This window comes from Oncorhynchus nerka, linkage group LG2 (assembly GCF_034236695.1).
Source record: "Oncorhynchus nerka isolate Pitt River linkage group LG2, Oner_Uvic_2.0, whole genome shotgun sequence".
NCBI classification, from domain to species: domain Eukaryota; kingdom Metazoa; phylum Chordata; class Actinopteri; order Salmoniformes; family Salmonidae; genus Oncorhynchus; species Oncorhynchus nerka.
The window spans coordinates 73,345,290-73,366,650 of NC_088397.1; the positions used below are offsets into that span (position 1 = coordinate 73,345,290).

Consider the following 21,361-nt stretch of genomic DNA (forward strand, 5'->3'; position numbering starts at 1 on the left):
TCAGTGGGGTTAGCAGCGATTACAGCCTTGTCTTAGGTATGAAGCTACAAGTTTGGCACACCTGTAATTGGGGAGTTTTTCCCCATTCTTCTCTGCAGATCCTCTCAAACTCTGTCAGGTTTGATGGGGAGCGTCGCTGCACAGCTATTTTCAGTTCTCTCCAGAGATGTTCGATCGGGTTCAAGTCCGGGCTCTGTCTGGGCCACTCAAAGACATTGTCCCGAAGCCACTCCTGCGTTGTCTTGGCTGTGTGCTTAGGATCGTTGTCCTGTTGGAAGGTGAACCTTCACCCCAGTCTGAGGTCCTGAGCGCTCTGGAGCAGGTTTTTTAATCAAGGATCCTCTGTACTTTGCTCCGTTCATCTTTCCCTCAATACTGACTAGTCTCCCAGTCCCTGCCACTGAAAATCATCCCCCCAGCAGGATGCTGCCACCACCATGCTTCACCGTAGGCATGGTGCCAGGTTTCCTCCAGACGTGACACTTGGCATTCAGTCCAAAGTGTTCAATCTTGGTTTCATCAGACCAGAGAATCTTGTTTCTCATGGTCAGAGTCCTTTAGGTGCCTTTTGGCAAACTCCAAACTGGCTGTCATGTGCCTTTTACTGAGGAGTGGCTTCCATCTTGCCACTACCATAAAGGCCTGATTGGTGGAGTGCTGCAGAGATGGTTGTCCTTCTGGAAGGTTCTCCCATCTCCACAAAGGAACTCTATCAGAGTGAACATCGGGTTCTTGGTCACCTCCCTGACAAAGGCCATTCTCCCTCGGTTGTCCAGTTTGGCCGGGCGGCCAGCTCTAGGAAGTCGTAGTGTTTCCAAACTTCTTCCATTTAAGAATGATGGAAGCCACTGTGCTCTTAGGGACCTTCAATGCTGCATAAATGTGTTGGTACCCTTCCCCAGATCTGTGCCTCAACACAATCCTGTCTCGGAGCTCTACGGACAATTCGTTTGACTCCATGGCTTGATTTTTGCTCTGGCATGCACTGTCAACTGTGCAACCTTTTTATATAGACAGGTGTGTGCGCCTTTCAAACCATGTCCAATCAATTGAATTTACCAAAGTTGGACTCCAATCAAGTTGTCGAAACATCAAGGATGATCAATAGAAACAGGATGAACCTGAGCTCAATTATGAGACTCATAGCAAAGGGTCTGAATAATTATGTAAATAAGTTTATTTTTAGTTTGAATACATTTGCAAAAATGTCTAAACCTTTGTTCACTTTGTTATGAGGATATTTATTTAATTAATTTTAGAATAAAGGCTTTAACGTAACAAAATGTGGGAAAAAACTAGGTCTGAGTACTTTCCGAATGCACCGTATACAATCAGCTGACCTGTAGACAAAGGAACTTGTATCTTACTCTATAATTATGTAGCATGTGTTATGACGTAAAAGTATTTACCACATTTAAATACATTAATTTGGCTCCCTGACTTGCATACTGCTAGGCTACTGCTTTTTGAGCTCCAGACAACAATTATCTGTAGAAGTTATAAACATATTCTCTGAAGATGGGAATTTCCTCACTGCAGGAACAATAGGCAGTGAGGTGTGAGCCTCATTCTGGTACACGCTTAATTTAAGTTCGTTGTGGAGGACAGGCTCATTGTAACACAGTGTTGAAAATGTTAACTCCTGAATCAACACAAAGAATGTTACATTGAAAAGGTAACACTGGCCAATTTGCTGTGTAACAAAAGAGCTCTACTATTAATGAAAGACCAACAAAGAATTCATGCCTTTTAGGCCAAAACTACACAACAATGAAAATAGGCTTAAGATGGATAGCGGTATGCTTTTCACTGGGTTGTACTGAATGGTGGGATGGACCACCCATGCAAACAAATAAAGACTGGTTCCTGCCCTCAGATTGGATGCACTTTGGAGTGCTTCTCTCAATCATGTGCAGCCAGTCATAGCTTTTTATGTCAGGTAACAGTTTTGACTGGGTGGGATGCAGTTAATGTCAGAAGTGACTAGCAGGTTTGGAGAATTAGGTTAAGGTTAGGTAAAGGTAAGGTTAGGTAAAATGCTAAACTTTTGATATCACTTTGACATTAGCTGCATCATATCTAGCCACGACCATAAATAACCAGCCCGATTCCTCCTCGTCTCAGCTCAAGTGAGCTGAAATCTAATGCTGTATGAAAAAAAAAAAAAAAATTCCAAGAGAAGTTAAATCGTAGAAGAATGTAGCACTGGCTGTAGAACAGGCATTTTTATTTATTGAACATAATACATTAATTGGAGGGTGTCACAACGTGATATAAATATATATATTGGTGAAGTAAGTTATGAAAACATTAGATAAATTATATGTACATATTTAGATAATCTAAAAGTGGTCATTGCATATGTTAAGTTTTGGGGCTAGTTTCACTGCCATAGATTAAGGCTTGGCTTTTATATATAGTTTTTATACTTTAATGTCAAGTGCAGTGAAATGTTGGAACAGTGCGGTTTGTTTGAGTCCTGGCTTGAGTTTACTTGTGTAATAGATAACATTTAGTCCATATGTTGCTGGAGACGTGCAGGTAGCTCCTCCAGGGTCTTTAGTCGATGCTGTGTGGGAACATCAGGGTATTTATTCCTGCCCTGTCTGTCCAGCAAGTACCCATGGAGGCCCAGTGACCGAGAGGTCACATAGTCATAGACATAATGGTCCCCAATGTGAGCTACACTCGCGGCTGTTACGCCACATTTCTCTAGTGCCCGGTGGAAGATGGCTGGGTTAGGCTTGGCTATACCGGCCTCCTCTGAGGTGAGCAGGAAGCTGAAGTGAGACAGCAGGCCACAGCCTCGTAGAATCCCCTCCAGGCGATTGTCAAAGTTGGACACCACACCCTGCTTCAGTCCCAGGGAGGATATGCTCTCCAGGGTCTTCGCAGAGTCTGGAAATACCTTAGGACGGAAGATACATGCTATTCATTTCACAATGTGGCACAATTGTTCCAATTGATATTGAGGATGTTTACAATTTAACTATTTTAATGAATGCATGATCATTTTGCACAATCATAATATCACATTTTTGGAGATGTTACATGAATTATACAACATACTGTCATGCTGAGTGAAGCAATTATTATAATCCCCTCACCTCCCAGTTACTAGGGCTGCAGAAGCCATGATACAAGTTGTGGGCCAGTGTGTCTAGTAGGGCTGCGTCCTGTACTCTACACTGGGCGAAGGTGTCCCGAACCACTCCCATCCACCAGGCATTCCCCCCCAGGCCCTGGGCCGTACCGTAGTTGGGGTAGAGTTTGGAGTACTGGTGGAAGGACTGGCGGAAGGCAGCCTCCACCTCTGTAGGGTTAAGACTGAAACCTGCGGTTCGCTGGACCTCCTGGCAGTACTGCTCCCCGACAGACCTGCGCACCTTCAGCAGGGTGTCTTTCACATCCCACAGCACCCAGCGCAGTGGCACATGCATCACACCTGCCACAGAAATACACACATCCACACGCATCTCATGTTGTAGATGTAGCTGAGATGGAGGAAATCAGAAAAGGTATGAAAAATGGCTCAGCTACTTTCACTGCATTGACAAAAAGAAAATTAACAAAAATAGTTAAGGCTGCAAAATAAAACACAAAAAAGCTCTGGAAGGCACTGAAAGATTAGTGGAATCTGTGTGGGTAGCTGGACAGGTAGAATGACTGACAGTGAGGGTGAACAGGTGGTCACGGGTCGAGTGACAGAGGAATGGATGAGACTGAGGAAGGAATTATTTTAACCATAAAGTGGTATATTTACTGAGTAGTCTGTGCTGCATAACAAAGGAAACAATATAACATGTATCCAATCAAATTCATAGTCAAAGAGCAAATCATAACAATCATTATTAACATAATTTAGGTCATTCAACAGTCCAGTTCATTAAGAAGTCAATAGTAATCATCTGTGAGTTACTTAGGCTCGTAACTATTTATCATAAATCATGAAAGAATATGAACAGTGAATGGTTATTCAATCTATAATCCCCAGTAGTTTGATATCAAAGTCAATCAGTTCAGCAAACAATGACGTTTCTCATTTCACCCTTTCATGTGTACATGTAATTAATTTCATTACCTATTAACCATATCGATTGCATAATTGGCCTATGAGGATCCGTAGGGCCGTGATCATTGACAATTCACATTACACTATGTTTGAAGCGTGCGCTCCGCGGTAATAACAAACAATAACTGATGGCCCACTCTCCGGATCGCAACAGATTGTTACCTCTCATCTGAACTGAGTCGGGGGATTTACGTGGATTCATGGACGCACAGAACTTCTGGATCAGACGGAGTTAAGGAAGAGAAAGCAGTGAGCTCAAGCGATGGCAATTTCCTCCCTTTATGGAGTTGAGATCTGTCTGACTTTTCCTTCCACCTGACCTAATTAAAGCGCCCCTGGCCCAGCTGAGTAAGTGGCAATGAGTTAAAGGATTATTCCACCAACACCATGGGCCTTTTCTACAGGTACAAAGTCCAGATACTGTTTTATTTCTAACTGATTGATCCCACAGTGATACACTGACTTTTTTTGTTAGTTGCTCAATGATAACACCACATAGTGGTGCCTGGAGAAGTGAGTATACTCTAATTGAGCAAAACATTTCCCAAATGGCCTGCCCGGTGAAAGAAAGATGCTCTGTGTGAAAATGTATGAGAAACAGTGACATACACTCTGAATGACCAACAATTATCTTTCAGTCAGGCCAACCCAAGCTGTACTGTACAGGTAGGCCTACTAGTGAAACAGATAAATGGAGGCTGTCAACTAAGCCAGGTTTTCGCTCTCAAAGTTGTTAAGTTCATGTTTTAAGAATCCCAATATTTCTGTTATAACGGGGCTATCACTCAGTCAAGAGTGTGCCTGTGCAGGGAGTCTTGTGGTTGATGGACCTAGCCTAGAGTGGAATGGCTACCTTGTAGTGTGTTCATACGGTATAGTAAACTTTGTTAAACTGGAACCTTGTCATTGTGTCATTTCAAGTTAAAAGTCACACTTTTTTGAAAAAAAAAACAGAAAAACAACTAAATAGGATGTTCTATGTCCATAACAATGCTTAAACCACATCAGGAGTGCACTAAGGTCTGGGAATTGTATTTGTTGTTGTGTAGTTATCGTTTAATTTAAGTGGCAGGCACCTAGAACTGCTGTTTGGCTAGCAGTGTTTCTGAGATGTTGTTAGCACAACAAATGGCCACTGGATTGATGCAGATAATCATGATATCATTCTGCCAGGTAGGCAAAGACTACTTTGTAGCTAGTTAACATTTTAAATTGAGAGTTTTTGGGAAAGCCTTTCCATCTACCAGAAGACTGTTAGGCCAACCATTAGCATTGCTATATTTTTCCTTCCTTACGTTTTACTTCATGACATTATGAGGCATGTTTTGCCTTGCTTCATAGTAGCCTATAGCCAAAATCCCACCATAGAAACATGGAGAGAATTATTTTATAAAGACCTCAATGTTCTCCTGTTCTTTGGTTTACTTTAAACTTTATTACATTGTCTAGCAGCCATAGGTATGATCCTAGTCATATGATCCTAGCAACCCATGATAGTTGTAAGTTGTTGCATCTTCAGAGCTCCCTTCTTTCTAAAAGGATATGTCTATTTCTGTCTATAAAACTGCTTTCAGGTATGGGTGGTGCACATTTTAGAATGCTTTTCCTGTAAATTGCAATTTGGAACATTCACATGTAGGCCTGCACCATGTGCGCATTGCTGCACCTACAATGTGAGGAAATAATAGTTAAATCAACATTTTAAGCTAAACATTCTGATATGTTCCATCAACCTTATTAATTGATATGACATATTCCTCCAACCAAAAAATGTGATCATAGTACTCCAGTGCTAGCCTCCCTACACTGGCTTCCTGTCAAAGCAAGGGCTGATTTCAAGGTTTTACTGCCAACCTACAAAGCATTACATGGGCTTGCTCCTACCTATCTCTCTGATTTGGTCCTGCCGTACATACCTACACATACTCTACGGTCACAAGACGCAGGCCTCCTAATTGTCCCTAGAATTTCTAAGCAAACAGCTGGAGGCAGGGCTTTCTCCTATAGAGCTCCATTTTTATGGAATGATCTGCCTACCCATGTAAGAGACGCAAACTCGGTCTCAATCTTTAAGTCTTTACTGAAGACTCATCTCTTCAGTGGGTCATATGATTGAGTGTAGTCTGGCCCAGGAGTGGGAAGGTGAACAGAAAGGCTCTGGAGCAACGAACCGCCCTTGCTGTCTCTGCCTGGCCGGTTTCCCTCTTTCCACTGGGATTCTCTGCCTCTAACCCTATTACAGGGGCTGAGTCACTGGCTTACTGGGGCTCTTTCATACCGTCCCTAGGAGGGGTGCGTCACTTGAGTGGGTTGAGTCACTGATGTGATCTTCCTGTCTGGGTTGGCGCCCCCCTTGGGTTGTGCCATGGCGGAGATCTTTGTGGGCTATACTCAGCCTTGTCTCAGGATGGTAAGTTGGTGGTTGAAGGTATCCCTCTAGTGGTGTGGGGGCTGTGCTTTGGCAAAGTGGGTGGGGTTATATCCTTCCTGTTTGGCCCTGTCCGGGGGTGTCCTCGGATGGGGCCACAGTGTCTCCTGACCCCTCCTGTCTCAGCCTCCAGTATTTATGCTGCAGTAGTTTGTGTCGGGGGGCTAGGGTCAGTTTGTTATATCTGGAGTACTTCTCCTGTCCTATTTGGTGTCCTGTGTGAATTTAAGTGTGCTCTCTAATTCTCTCTTTCTTTCTCTCTCTCGGAGGACCTGAGCCCTAGGACCATGCCTCAGGACTACCTGACATGATGACTCCTTGCTGTCCCCAGTCCACCTGGCCGTGCTGCTGCTCCAGTTTCAACTGTTCTGCCTTATTATTATTGGACCATGCTGGTCATTTATGAACATTTGAACATCTTGGCCATGTTCTGTTATAATCTCCACCCGGCACAGCCAGAAGAGGACTGGCCACCCCACATACCTAGAGAGGAACCAGGCTTTCTTCCTAGGTTTTGGCCTTTCTAGGGAGTTTTTCCTAGCCACCGTGCTTCTACACCTGCATTGCTTGCTGTTTGGGGTTTTAGGCTGGGTTTCTGTACAGCACTTTGAGATATCAGCTGATGTACGAAGGGCTATATAAATAAATTTGATTTGATTCACTAGACCACTTTGAAATGCATCGAGGGGATTAAGAAGTGAGTATACGCAATGCCCATTGAAAAATAAGTGGCTATACAGTGTATACCCTCCACTACACCACTGACAACACACATAGGGGCAGGTGTACCGAGACTGCTTGCGTTACACGCGTTATTACATGCTGACGTTCGTCATGGTGTATACTTTAACCATGAAACAAATCAAATTTTATTTGTCACATACTTCGTAAACAACAGACTAACAGTGAAATGCTTACTTACGAGCCCTTTCCAACAATGAGTTGTATATAGCCATAAGTTGGCTATATACACGGGGTACCAGTACCGAGTCGATGTGCAGACGTAGTTAGCGACACCGTGTGCTATGGGGTGATCATAGCACACGGTGATCAGGGACATAAGCCTAGGCAACCGTACCACCTGACATGATACCAACGCCTTACAAACATCTGTGTGACTCCTGCGTTACGGGTCTGACTGACATGACACCAACGCCTTACTAACGTGTGCGTGATGCCTGCATCGCGTATAACTTCTCTAGGGTTTGTGGGACGCCATCGTCCCACCTGTCCAACATCCAGTGAGATTGCAGAGCGCCAAATTCAAATACAGAAATACTCATTATAAAAATTCAGAAAAGACAACTATTTTACATTGGTTTAAAGATGAACTTCTTGTGAATCCAACCACTGTGTCAGATTTAAAAAATGCTTTATGGAAAAAGCATTATAGTACAATTATTTGAGAACATAGCCCTGCAGACAAATCATTACAAACATAACCAGCCAAGTAGAAGAGTTACACAAGTCAGAAATAGAGAGAGAATTAATCACTTACCTTTGATGATCTTCATATGTTTGCACTCAGAAGACATTAATTTATTCTTATATCCGAAAATCTCAGTTTTGTTCCTTGTTTTCTTTAGTAATCCACAGGCTCAAACACAGTCACAACAGGCAGACAAAAAATCCAAATTGTATCCGTAAAGTTCATAGAAACATGTCAAACGATGTTTAGATTCAATCATCAGGTTGTTTTTAGCCTAAATAATCTACAATATTTCAACCGGACAATAACGTTGTCAATATAAAAGGTAAACAAGAAAGGCACTCTCTGGTCGCGCTCATGAAAAAGCTCTGTGACACGGCAGGGTCCACTCATTCAAACTGCTCTTACTCCCTCATTTTTCAGAATATAGGCCTGAAACAATTTCTAAAGACGTAAATTCTGGTGGAAGGCACAGTCCTAAGTCAGTGGATACTGTAATGGCATTGAATAGAAAACTACAACAACAACAAAATCCTACTTCCTGAATGGATTTTTCTCAGGTTTTCGCCTGCCAAATCAGTTCTGTTATACTCACAGACACATTATTTTAACAGTTTTGGAAACTTTAGAGTTTTCTATTCAAATCTACTAATTATATGCACATCCTATCTTCTGGGCCTGAGTAGAAGGCAGTTTAATTTGGGCATGCTTTTCATCCAAAATTCCAAATGCTATCCCCTACCCTAGAGAAGTTAATGAAAGTCATAATGTGCATAGTTTATATTTATATTAATTAAATCTCAACCATAAATGTTAGAAACGTACAATTTCTCCCGTGCAAGCAGACATTCCAACGTAGCCACATTGAACTATAGTGTAGCCTACGTGTATATTTCCTGTTATCGCTAATGGCCTAGAAAAGATGATGCCCAATCTGTCTTTCCCTCAACACCTCATAGCATGGTATGTTATCTTATCTCTCTGTATACAGATCTAAATGTTAGCCAATCACAGACGGTGTTGTTACCAGTTCCACAGACAACCAATAACAGTTGTGTCCACAGCTTTCAGAGGAGTTCATAGGTGCAATTAGGGATCCTTGGGATGTCCCTTCAGTCGAATAGAGCAGTTCATAGACTTTCCCAGAGGGTCTGTGCTAATCGGACTCCTTGGGATGTCCCTCCCTCTATCATGTACAGAGGGAGCCCCTGAACAAAGCAGTTAACCCACTGTTCCTAGGCCATCATTGAAAATAAGAATTTGTTCTTAACGGACTTGCCTAGTTAAAAAAGGTACAAAATAAAACAATAAAAAAGTATAATAATGTAAATTGGTTAAGTTTAGTGTTAGTTAAAAGTAAGGACGTCCCAAGGAATCCGGATTGCAGTGACTGTTCATAAAGTGAGAGACTGGCACGGTATTTCAGAGCTCGGCGGCGACACATTCATTCATTCTTGTTTTTCTTTACAAGCGACAGAAGCGATTTGAGTGTCTGTCCTAGGTAGTTTCATTAGAAACTATGAAAATAATTACCAAGATGTACTTGATCCAATTGAGGAGTAAGTAGGCTATATCGTTGTTGTGATATCGTTCGGAAATATTTAGGCCTACTGTGTTAAGGCAAATTTGGTTTATTTGAAAATAATATTTTTTTGTTGATAACATATCGTTGAAAGCACGTAGGCACTATTATTTACTGAGGAGTTCATATGCTTTCCCAGAGGGTCCATGCTATTTGGGCTCCTTGGAATGTCCCTATCAAGTATAAATGTATAAAATTGTAAAGTTCAGGGTAAGGACGTCCAAAGGAATCCGGATAGCAGTGACCGTTCATAAAGTAAGTGACTGGTACGGTATTTGAGAGCTCGGCGGCAACACAGACATTCAGTTGTTTGTTTGTTTTTCTACAAGTGGCACAAGCGATTTGAGTGTCTGCCCCAGATAGTTTCCTCATTAGAGACGATGAAAAGAATTACCATGATGTCCTTGATACAATTGAGAAGTGGGCTATATTTAAGTTGTGATATCGTTAGGAAATATTTATGTCTACTGTGTTAAGGCAAATGTGGTTTATTTGAAAATTATTTTTTGTTGATATTATTTACTATGTCGATAGCAGAGTAGGATAGTGTACAATAACGTCATTTGATGTGCTAGTATTATTTATTTCATGGATTAATTAAATTGTAAATTAAATAACTACTTTTCACTAAAGGGAAACGAGGTACAACACGCAACTTCGATTGAAGACCTAAAATCACAACGGTATCCTAATATAGTGTGGATACAGTAGTAGCCTATTCTACAATCTAACTGTATGTGCTAGTATTATTTATCTAATTTATCAATTAAATGTGGATGGGTACGCTATTTCATTCCATGATTATGTTATTGTAGATACAAGAGTAGTCTATATCTACAATAATAATTAATTGAATGTGATATAGTATAATTTATTTCATTGATGAATACAATTGTAAATGGGGATGGGTAGGCTACTTTATTCAGTGAATACATTGCTATCTCTGGGAGTATGTTAATGACAGCTTTTCAGCTGTTGAACTATGGCAATGTCTAAGTCATTTCTAAATCGCTTTCTTTTAGTCAAGATGTGATGAGCAATCAGCTTCACTGCAGGTGCTCAACCCACCACTTTTCTCCCTCCACATCCTCTTCTCCTGTTCAACTACTTTGCCACCACACAAAAAATGACTGTACATATACCCCTGTGCCCATCTCAGTGAAACATGATCCATCCAAGGCCTCAGCTCGATGCCTAAAATGTGAGAAATGTAAGCAAGGTGCTATAGTGTGTGTATGGATGGAGTTCCAAGTTAAGACATGAGAAGATGGCAAAGGAGATAGTGAGAGCATACAGTATGAAAATGGGATCTAAAATGAGTGTGAGGTGCCTTGTCTGCTTTTTGTCCGTTTGAGGATACTACAGTCACCCCTGGTGGAGGTTCTTGGAACACTGCGATTTAAGTCTGAGCACAGGTTGACGAAAACCTTCAAAAGGTGGTGGTGCTATGTTGCATATTATCTTGAATACCAGGCAGATGTTTGAGTACAGAATCAAATGGTGTAAACTTAACAGGCTAAACTTGTTGAGTACACTCTTTGAGAAACGGGTTCCAACAGGGTTCTTTGGTTGTCACCAAAGGAGAAAACTTTTTGGTTCCAGGTAGAACCCTCTGTGGAATGGAACCAAAAAGGGTTCTACCTAGACACAGAAGGGGTTCTACCTGGAATCAAAAAGGGTTCTCCTATGGGGACAGCGGAAGAATCCTGTTAGTTTGTAGATAGCACCTTTTTAACCGAGTGTAGACCTGTACTGCAGTTGTGGATATCTGTGAAAAATACAATTAATTGGTGCTGGTGAGTTAAGATAATCAGAAATACTATGAAACATCCCCACTTTTAGCACACATTTGCAAGCAGGCAAAGTAACCTGTGTGTGATCACAACATTGACAGGACCAACAAAAAAATACTTGCTTGGGACACCCGAGTGGCGCAGCGGTCTAAGGCACTGCATCTCAGTGTTAGAGGCATAACTACAGACCCTGGTTCGTTTCCAGGCTGTATCACACCCGGCCGCGATTGAGAGTCCCATAGGGCAGCGCACAATTGGCCCAGCGTCGTCCGGGTTTAGCTGGGGTAGGTCGTCATTGTAAATAAGAATTTGTTCTTAACGGACTTGCCGAGTTAAATAAAGGTTCAATAAAAAAATAAAAAACATGCAAACAAAATATGACACGTCTAACTTGCACCGTTATGCAATTATTATGAGACTAGATACACTGCTGCTACTGCATTGCCCCCCCTCTCCATTTGTTTTGTACAATGCTGTTACTCGTTGTTTATTAAACTATTCTTGAACTGCACTGTTGGTTAAGGGCTTGTAAGTAAGCATTTCACGGTAAGGTCTACACGTGTATGTGGCGCATGTGAAAAAGTTAGATTTTATTTGAAATAGCTAATCCTGGCTACCAATGTTCTAGAATTCATTTATTGAGGCAAGCAGATCATAGATGTCAAGGTGGTACTCAAGCATATGCCATGTGTATACAGTGGGGCAAAAAAGTATTTAGTCAGCCACCAATTGTGCAAGTTCTCCCACATAAAAAGATGAGGCATGTCATTTTCATCATAGGTACACTTCAACTATGACAGACAAAATGAGAAAAAAATCCAGAAAATCACATTGTAGGATTTATGAATTGATTTGCAAATTATGATGGAAAATAAGTATTTGGTCAATAACAAAAGTTTCTCAATACTTTGTTATATACCCTTTGTTGGCAATGACAGAGGTCAAACGTTTTCTGTAAGTCTTCACAAGGTTTTCACACACTGTTGCTGGTATTTTGTCCCATTCCTCCATGCATATCTCCTCGAGAGCAGTGATGTTTTGGGGCTGTTGCTGGGCAACATGGACTTTCAACTCCCTCCAAAGATTTTCTATGGGGTTGAGATCTGGAGACTGGCTAGGCCACTCCAGGACCTTGAAATGCTTCTTACGAAGCCACTCCTTCGTTGCCCGGGCAGTGTGTTTGGGATCAGTCATGCTGAAAGACCCAGCCACGTTTCATCTTCAATGCCCTTGCTGATGGAAGGAGGTTTTCACTCAAAATCTCACGATACATGGCCCCATTCATTCTTTCCTTTACACGGATCAGTCGTCCTGGTCCCTTTGCAGAAAAACAGCCGCAAAGCATGATGTTTCCACCCCCATGCTTCACAGTAGGTATGGTGTTATTTGGATGCAACTCAGCACTCTTTGTCCTCCTCCTTTTTTACCAAAAAGTTATATTTTGGTTTCATCTGACCATATGACATTCTCCCAATCTTCTTCTGGATCATTCAAATGCTCTCTACCAAACTTCAGACGGGCCTGGACATGTACTGGCTTAAGCAGGGGGACATGTCTGGCACTGCTGGATTTGAGTCCCTGGCGGCGTAGTGTGTTACTGATGGTAGGCTTTGTTACTTTGGTCCCAGCTCTCTGCAGGTCATTCACTAGGTCCCCCCGTGTGGTTCTGGGATTTTTGCTCGCAGTTCTTGTGATCATTTTGACCCCACAGGGTGAGATCTTGCGTGGAGCCCCAGATCGAGGGAGATTATCAGTGGTCTTGTATGTCTTCCATTTCCTAATAATTTCTCCCACAATTGATTTCTTCAAACCAAGCTGCTTACCTATTGCAGATTCAGTCTTCCCAGACTGGTGCAGGTCTACAATTTTGTTTCTGGTGTCCTTTGACAGCTCTTTGGTCTTGGCCATAGTGGAGTTTGGAGTGTGACTGTTTGAGGTTGTGGACAGGTGTCTTCGATACTGATAACAAGTTCAAACAGGTGCCATTAATACAGGTAACGAGTAGAAGACAGAGGAACCTCTTAAAGAAGAAGTTACAGGTCTGTGAGAGCCAGAAATCTTGCTTGTTGACCAAATACTTATTTTCCACCATAATTTGCAAATAAATTCATTGAAAATCCTACAATGTCATTTTCTGGATTTTTCCCCCTTCATTTTGTCTTTCATAATTGAAGTGTACCTATGATGAAAATTACAGGCCTCTCTCTAATTTTGCAAACCCAATTTTTCAGTTTTTGATTTGTTAAAAAAAGTTTGAAATATCCAATAAATGTCGTTCCACTTCATGATTGTGTCCCACTTGTTGTTGATTCTTCACAAAAAAATACAGTTTTATATCTTTATGTTTGAAGCCTGAAATGTGGCAAAAGGTCGCAAAGTTCAAGGGGGCCGAATACTTTCGCAAGGCACTGTAATTACTGCTGATAGGGGAGCTGTGACATCAATGAAGGGAGTTAGTAAGATATTTAACATTTCTTATTTAATATATATTTAGCATTTCTACATTATGGAGAATGACTAGTTCTTAAAATGGACGTTTCTCTATCTCAACACTAACTATTAATTCAGGTATGTAATGTGCAAAAATGCAATATGACTCAAAATATTGAGATAACATGGTTAGTTACATAGTCCATGAGTTTGGTGATGTTTGAAGGCAGTTTTAACTGAGTGAAATACTGGTTGGTATTATCCCCATTGTACGTAAGTTAATGGAATTAGGCTAGGTTGCTAATGGTTTACATTTATTTTTATTTCACCTTTATTTAGCCAGGTAGGCAAGTTGAGAACAAGTTCTCATTTACAACTGCGACCTGGCCAAGAATAAAGCAAAGCAGTTCGACACGTACAACAACACAGAGTTACAAATGCAATAAACAAAACATACAGTCAATAATACAGTTGAATAAAATGTATATACAGTGTGTGCAAATGCGGTAAGAAAAGGGAGTAAAGGCAATAAATAGGCCATGGTGGCGAAGTAATTACAATATACCAATTAGACACTAGAAGGATTGATGTGCAGAAGATGAATGTGCAAGTATAGATACAGGGGTGCAAAGGAGCACAATAAATAAATAATACAGTATGGGGATGGGCTATTTACAGATGGGCTATGTACAGGTGCAGTGATCTGTGAGCTGCTCAGACAGCTGGTGCTTAAAGCTAGTGAGGGAGGTAAGAGTCAGTGATTTTTGCAATTCATTCCAGTCATTGGCAGCAGAGAACTGGAAGGAGAGGTGGTCAAAGTAGGAATTGGCTTTTGGGGTGACTAGAGAGATATACCTGCTGGAGCGCGTGCTAAGGGTGGGTGCTGCTATGGTGACCAGTGAGCTGAGATAAGACTGGGCCTTACCTATCAGAGACTTGTAGATGTCCTGAAGCCAGTGGGTTTGGCTTCGAGTACGAAGCGAGGGCCAGCCAACGAGAGCGTACAGGTCGCAGTGGTGGGTAGGATATGGGGCTTTGGTGACAAAACAGATGGCACTGTGATAGACTGCATCCAATTTGTTGAGTAGAGTGTTGGGGGCTATTTTGTAAATGACATCGCCGAAGTTGAGGATCGGTAGGATGGTATGTTTGGCAGCATGAGTGAAGGATGCTTTGTTGCGAAATAGGAAGCCGATTCTAGATGTAATTTTGGATTGGAGTTTCTTAATGTGAGTCTGGAAGGAGAGTTTACAGTCTAACCAGACACCCAGGTATTTGTAGTTGTCCACATATTCTAATTCAGAACCGTCCAGAGAAGTGAAGCTGGGAAGGCGGGCAGGTTCGGCAGCGATCGGTTGAAGAGCATGCATTTAGTTTTACTTGCATTTAAGAGCAGTTGGAGGCCACGGTAGGAGAGATGTATGGTATTGAAGCTTGCATGGAGGTTAGTTAACACAGGTCCAAAGAAGGGCCAGAAGTATACAGAATGGTGTCGTCTGCGTAGAGGTGGATCAGAGAATCACCAGCAGCAAGAGCGACATCATTGATGTTTACAGATAAGAGAGTCGGCCCGAGAATTTAACCCTGTGGCACCCTCATAGAGACTGCCAGAGGTCCGGACAACAGGCCCTCTGATTTGACACACTGAACTCTGTCAGAGAAGTAGTTGGTGAACCAGGCGAGGAGGTCATTTGAGAAACCAAGGCTGTTTTGTCTGCCGATGTGATTTGTCTGACAGAGTCGAAAGCCTTGGCCAGGTCGATGAAGACGGCTACACAGTAATGTCTCTTATCGATGGCAGTTATGATGTCGTTTAGGACCTTGAGCGTGGCTGAGGTGCACCCATGACCAGCTCTGAAACCAGAATGCACAGTGGGATTCTAAATGGTTGGTAATCTGTTTGTTAACTTGGTTTCGAAGAAATTAGAAAGTGTGGTGGAAATGTCCTGTATTACCAAATCACAAGAGAGCAAAACCCACACACAAGTCAGAGTTATCATAAAGAGAGGGTCCAGATTGTCTAGCCCGGCTGATTTGTAGGGGTCCAGATTTTGCAGCTCTTTCAGAACATCAGCTATCTGGATTTGGGTGAAGGAGAAATGGTGGGGGCTTGGGCGGGTTTGCTGTGGAGGGTGCCGGGCAGTTGACCGGGGTAGGGATAGCCAGGTGGAAATCATGGCCAGCCGTAGAAAAATGCTTATTGAAATTCTCAATTATAGTGGATTTATTGGTAGTGACAGTGTTTCCTAGCCTCAGAGCAGTGGGCAGCTGGGAGGAGGTACTCTTATTCTCCATGGACTTTACAGTGTCCAATAACTTTTTTGAGTTTGTACTACAGGATGCAAATTTCTGTTTGAAAAAGCTAGCCTTAGCTTTTCTAACTGCCTGTGTATATTGGTTCCTAACTTCCCTGAAAAGTTACATATTACAGGGGCTATTCGATACTAATGCAAACCGCCACATTATGTTTTTGTGCTGGTCAAGGGCAGACAGGTCTGGAGTGAACCAAGGGCTATATCTATTCCTGGTTAAAAAAAATTTGAATGGAGTATGCTTATTTCAGATGGTGAGGAAGGCACTTTTTAAAGAATAACCAGGCATCCTCTACAGACGGGATGAGGTCAATGTCATTCCAGGATACCCCGGCCAGGTCGATTAGAAAGGCCTGTTCGCTGAAGTGTTTTAGGGAGCGTTTGACAGCGATGACGGGTGGTCGTTTGACCGCAGACCCATTACGTATATGCAGGCAATGAGGCAGTGATCGCTGAGATCTTGGTTGAAAACAGCAGAGGTGTATTTGGAGGGAGAGTAAGTTAGTATGATATCTATGAGGGTGCCCGTGTTTACGGATTTGGGGTTGTACCTGGTAGGTTCATTGATAATTTGTGTGAGATTGAGGGCATCAAGCTTAGATTGTAGGATGGCCGGGGTGTTAAGCATGTCCCAGTTTAGGTCACCTAGCAGCACAAGCTCAGAAGATAGATGGGGGGGCAATCAATTCACATACGGTGTCCAGGGCCCAGCTGGGGGCAGAGGGTGGTCTATAGAAAGCGGCAACGGTGAGAGACTTGTTTCTGGAAAGGTGAAGTTTTAGAAGTAGAAGCTCAAATTGTTTTGGTACAGACCTGGATAGTAAGTAAGACAGAACTCTGCAAGCTATCTTTGCAGTAGATTGCAACACCGCCCCCTTTGGCAGTTCTATCTTGGCGGAAAATGTTATAGTTAGGGATGGAAATGTCAGGGTTTTTGGTGGTTTTCCTAAGCCAGGATTCAGACACGGCTAAGACATCCAGGTTGGCAGAATGTGCTAAAGCCGTGAATAAAGCAAACTTAGGGGGTAGGCTTCTAATGTTAACATGCATGAAACCAAGGCTTTTACGGTTACAGAAGTCAACCCATGAGAGCACCTGGGGAGTAGGAGTGGAGCTAGGCATTGCAGGTCCTGGATTAACCTCTACATCACCAGAGGAACAGAGGGGAAGTAGGATAAGGGTATGGCTAAAGGCTATAAGAACTGGCCGTCTAGCACGTTCGGAACAGAGAGTGAAAGGAGCAGGTTTCAGGGCACGATACCATAGATTCAAGGCATAATGTACAGACAAAATAACGAGAAGGGATTAACTAGTTGCTCCTACCCTCTACTTTTTTGAACATTTTGTTAAAAATCGCGCAACATTTCAGCGCCCTGCTACTCATGCCAGGAATATAGTACGTTCATATGGTTAGAATGTGTGGATAGGAAACCCTCTGACGTTTTTAAAACTGGTTAAATCACGACTGTGGCTATAACATAACGTGCGTTACATCGGAAAGCGCAGGAAAACCTGATCACAGAAAATGGAAATAAATATCCTTGCGCCACTTCCAGCAATTGTTAACAGTGAGCCGAATTAGATAAGACCGAGCATTCAACTCCCACAGCATCCCCATGTTGTCTAGAGTCTTGTGAATTGAATCATCTTTGATTCTTGGTTGAACCGAAACAGGGGCACCACTTACCTCCAGTCTCCGCCCAGATCATTCTGGAAGAGCTCTCTCCTGAAATTTTTTCCAAGACGACAGCTAATGATTTTTACATCGCCTACGGATGATTTTTATCGCTTATTAACGTTTACTAATACCTAAAGTAGCATTACAAACGTATTTCGAAGTGTTTTGTGAAAGTTTATCGTCTACTTTTTGAATTTTAAAAAATGACGTTACGTTGTGAAATCGCTGTTTTTTTCGTTTATCACACAGTCTACATATAACGATATCTTGGCTTTATATGGCCCGATTTAATCGAAATAAAGACCCAATAGTGTTTATGGGACATCTAGGAGTGCCAACAAAGAAGATGGTGAAAGGTAATGACTGTTTTCTATTTTATTGTGCGGTTTGTGTAACGCCGAAATGCTAATTATTTTGTTTACGTCCCCTGCTGTGCTTTTGTGTTGTAGTGTATTGGTGCATGCTATCAGATAATAGCTTCTCATGCTGTCGCCGAAAAGCATTTTAAAAATCTGACTCGTTGCCTGGATTCACAACGAGTGTAGCTTTAATTTGATACCCTGCATGTGTATTTTAATGAACTTTTGAGTTTTAACTAATACTATTAGCATTTAGCGTAGCGCATTTGCATTTCCAGAGCTCTAGTTGGGACGCAAGCGTCCCAAGTAGAAGCAAGAGGTTTTTAACATGGCGCCCAGACATTCTGTACTTTTTTTTCAACGTTTTAGATCCAATTTGTTTTATTTTCTATGAACAAAGGCTCAGTTCACTTTAGGTAATACATGTAAATATGTGACGTCACGATAAAATGTGTTAGTGTTAATATTTGTACAAAAATAGTGTAACAGTTCACTAGCTTGATGCTAACCAAATTTAGCTTGGCTAAGCACAATAGTAGTTAGCTCTAGCCTAGTTGGTTTTAGTCGATGTCAGCTTAATGTAATGTGGCATGTTGTGGCATTGTTTTGCATTGGCGTCCAGTAATTTAGAGTTTTTTAAAAATTGACACTGATCGTACAGTGAGTTATATATAATGTGAATGTGTAGATGTATGGGGACTCCACATTTGGATGAACGGACCAAGGGGACTGCCACGGGCAAGTCCCTTGACGGGTACCAGGAATGGTGGAAGGACAATCTGAAGGTAATTGTCTTTGCACATAACACAGCAGTGTCCAGGCCTTCAGAGTATTCACTCTATTGCCTGCCATATGGAGGGGAGCCGCAGCAGTTAACTGACGTAAACAATGCAATTGTATATAACATTATTGCATATATATAACATATATATATATAACATTATTGCATATACTTGAAGCAGATCAGAATGCCTTTGAAGACCACCTTTAGGTGACTGTGTCTGTTAATCCGGTAAAGTGGTAAATCTGGGAAGTGGGGGGGAAACTAGGTCAAATCATGACGTCAGTGATTTTCAGGTAAGATGCAGAGATTCTGAGTTAGATGACTGTTCAAAACAAAAATTCCAGTCTGAGCTCGTTTTTTTCCAGAGTTCCCAGTTGTCTTGAAGGCACTGTATTTGGAAGTCAGAGATTGATTTGCCCGACTTGTGAGCTGTTTTGAATATGCCACTAGACACCTAGGCTACCTCCAACAAAGAAAAGGAAAGGGGATACCTAGTCAGTTGTATAACTGAATGCATTCAACTGAAATGTGTCTTTCGTGTTTAACCCAACCCAACCTCTCTGAATCAGAGAGGTGCGGGGGGCTGCCTTAATCAAAATCCATGTATTCACAGCCTGGGGGAACAGTGCTTTGCTTGGACAAGACAACAAAAAAAGTGAATATTTTCAGCTTTGGGATTCAATCTAGCAACCTTTCGGTTACTGGCTCAGCGCTTTAACCACTAGGCTACCAAGAAACCCTTGTGTTTCTATTGATGCGAGAAATAGGCATATCTACACAGTAATGGTGGCTACGATATCAACTAGCCTAATACTTTTTGCATTGAGGTGATGGGCCTATTTTAGCTAAATCAACAAATGAAATTGATAAACTAAACAGACACTTAAACTAACACTAACACATGTAGACGTTTTTAAGGCGTTCATGGTAAAATCATTCAGAATAAACTTACACGTGACTTGTTACACGATGTGAACACCACGAACACTATGTCTACATGACGTGTACGTGTCAGCAGTTTGATGCCTTAGAAACAAACTTGTCTCCATTGACAGTCCATGTTAATTCATGGCGTTATTTTATGGCGCTAGGAAAATGTTAGGTGACTTGGTGAGAGGTATCAGTAGCTTCACGAGGCTTAATTGTGGCATGAATCACCCCCCATAGTGTGCTGGCTAGCTAGCACAAAGTGTCACTCCCACCTCTCGCCTGCTGTGTCCCAGAGTCCTCCGTAGGACTAGCTGGATAAACTGGCACAGTGTCATTTGCTCCCGAATTCTGAACACCTGCCCTCGGCATCGTTAACAGAACTGCAGGAAAACAGTGCCCGTTGTCACCCTGCCCCTTCTTCTGTGGGTTTAATCGGCTGCTGGCATCCAACGTTATTGTTCAATAACGCCACCCACTGTACTGGATCGCTTCTGCCTTCCCTAACCTAAAAATGTACTTATAGAAGTATAAAGAGGGGTTCCTGCAGATACAGGAATGCAGGCCGAAATTGCACCATTCTCTTTCTCTAAGGCCTAGGCCCTAGACACATCACTACTATGGGCGCAAGACGAGCAAATAATCAGAGGCGCAAACAGTAGTTTTCCCACGAAAATGCTGGTAATGTTAGCTAACTAGTGTTGTAGTAGTGTGACAATGGCAACAGCGGCTGTAGAAGCTGTTATTTACTTCAAGGTGGATGTTGTTGCTTATTTGTTAGCACCACCCTTTTAACTTTCAAACTTTGTTTACAAATGATAATCTGGTGAATGGCACTTTTTTTGCAGCTCACTTGATGTTTGCGATCTCTGAAAATAATGACTATGAAACATTGTTGCATTTAAACTTTAGACCACTGGTTAGTGTGATGAAGGTCATAAAATAACTCTTGTTAATTTCATTTGGGAAATTAAATGGTTGTGCTTTTGTATTATTATGATTTTCTGTCTCCGAGGCTCGGCCAGGCCTGTTTTCATTCCTCCTTCAGTAGAACTAGAATGGTCCGACTCCAGAAGCTATAATAAATTATACTATGTTTTCTGTTATTTTCTTGATTTGAGTTTGACACAACGTATTGGAAGATTTTTGGTCCCTCTGAAGACTAGGGCCATAGTTACGGTTCGCCACTGATTTATAGGCAGGGATAAAGTGACTAAGCAACAGGATAAACAGCAGCAGCACATATGACAACATCGGAGTTAAATGATATGTATGTCAAAGATAACCGAAGGGTGTGTGTGTATCGTACCTGTCACTCTCGACGCTACAATCACCGACAGAAGAAGGGTTAGTTACCAATATATTTGCTACAATGCAATGAGGTATTGGTACTGGCAGTCGGTCCTAGGGTGCAGCACTTCAAATATCACCACGGAATCTCTTGCACAAAAGAAAGGGTTCCATTTGAGTCCTGCACTCAAACATGTAGCCTACCGTGTATTGTTTGTTGTGTTAATCCTTTGCATAAATGTATTATAATACTGAGGTTGGACAAAAAGTTACAGGA

The 21,361-nt window shown here is 42.0% G+C and overlaps 1 protein-coding gene across 3 annotated transcripts; it reads right to left on the reverse strand.

Moving 5' to 3' along the window:
* Positions 1-2,187: 2,187 nt before the first annotated feature.
* hdhd3 (haloacid dehalogenase-like hydrolase domain containing 3) lies at positions 2,188-21,238 on the reverse strand. 3 transcript variants are annotated; one of them, XM_029681569.2, is made up of 3 exons: positions 21,104-21,238; positions 3,108-3,445; positions 2,188-2,908 (listed from the first exon to the last, which is right to left on the reverse strand). In XM_029681569.2, the coding sequence occupies exons 2-3, from the start codon at positions 3,438-3,440 to the stop codon at positions 2,513-2,515; spliced, it is 729 nt and encodes a 242-aa protein (XP_029537429.1). In that variant the 5' UTR covers positions 3,441-3,445; positions 21,104-21,238; the 3' UTR covers positions 2,188-2,512. The 3 variants fall into 3 exon arrangements, with proteins under 3 accessions (XP_029537429.1, XP_029537416.1, XP_029537422.1); XM_029681556.2 differs by lacking the exon at positions 21,104-21,238 and adding an exon at positions 4,235-6,077; XM_029681562.2 differs by lacking the exon at positions 21,104-21,238 and adding an exon at positions 4,082-4,228.
* Between the last annotated feature and the right edge of the window lie 123 nt (positions 21,239-21,361).

What these genes read in the sequence shown, in the direction of transcription:
- hdhd3 (XM_029681556.2), bottom strand. Translation starts at nt 4,274, where the DNA reads ATGAATCCACGTAAATCCCCCGACTCAGTTCAGATGAGAG. An exon ending in CGACTCAGTTCAGATGAGAG is followed by an intron (nt 3,446 to 4,234) that starts GTAACAATCTGT and finishes TTTCTGTGGCAG; the next exon opens with GTGTGATGCATGTGCCACTG. An exon ending in GCAGCCCTAGTAACTGGGAG is followed by an intron (nt 2,909 to 3,107) that starts GTGAGGGGATTA and finishes TTCCGTCCTAAG; the next exon opens with GTATTTCCAGACTCTGCGAA.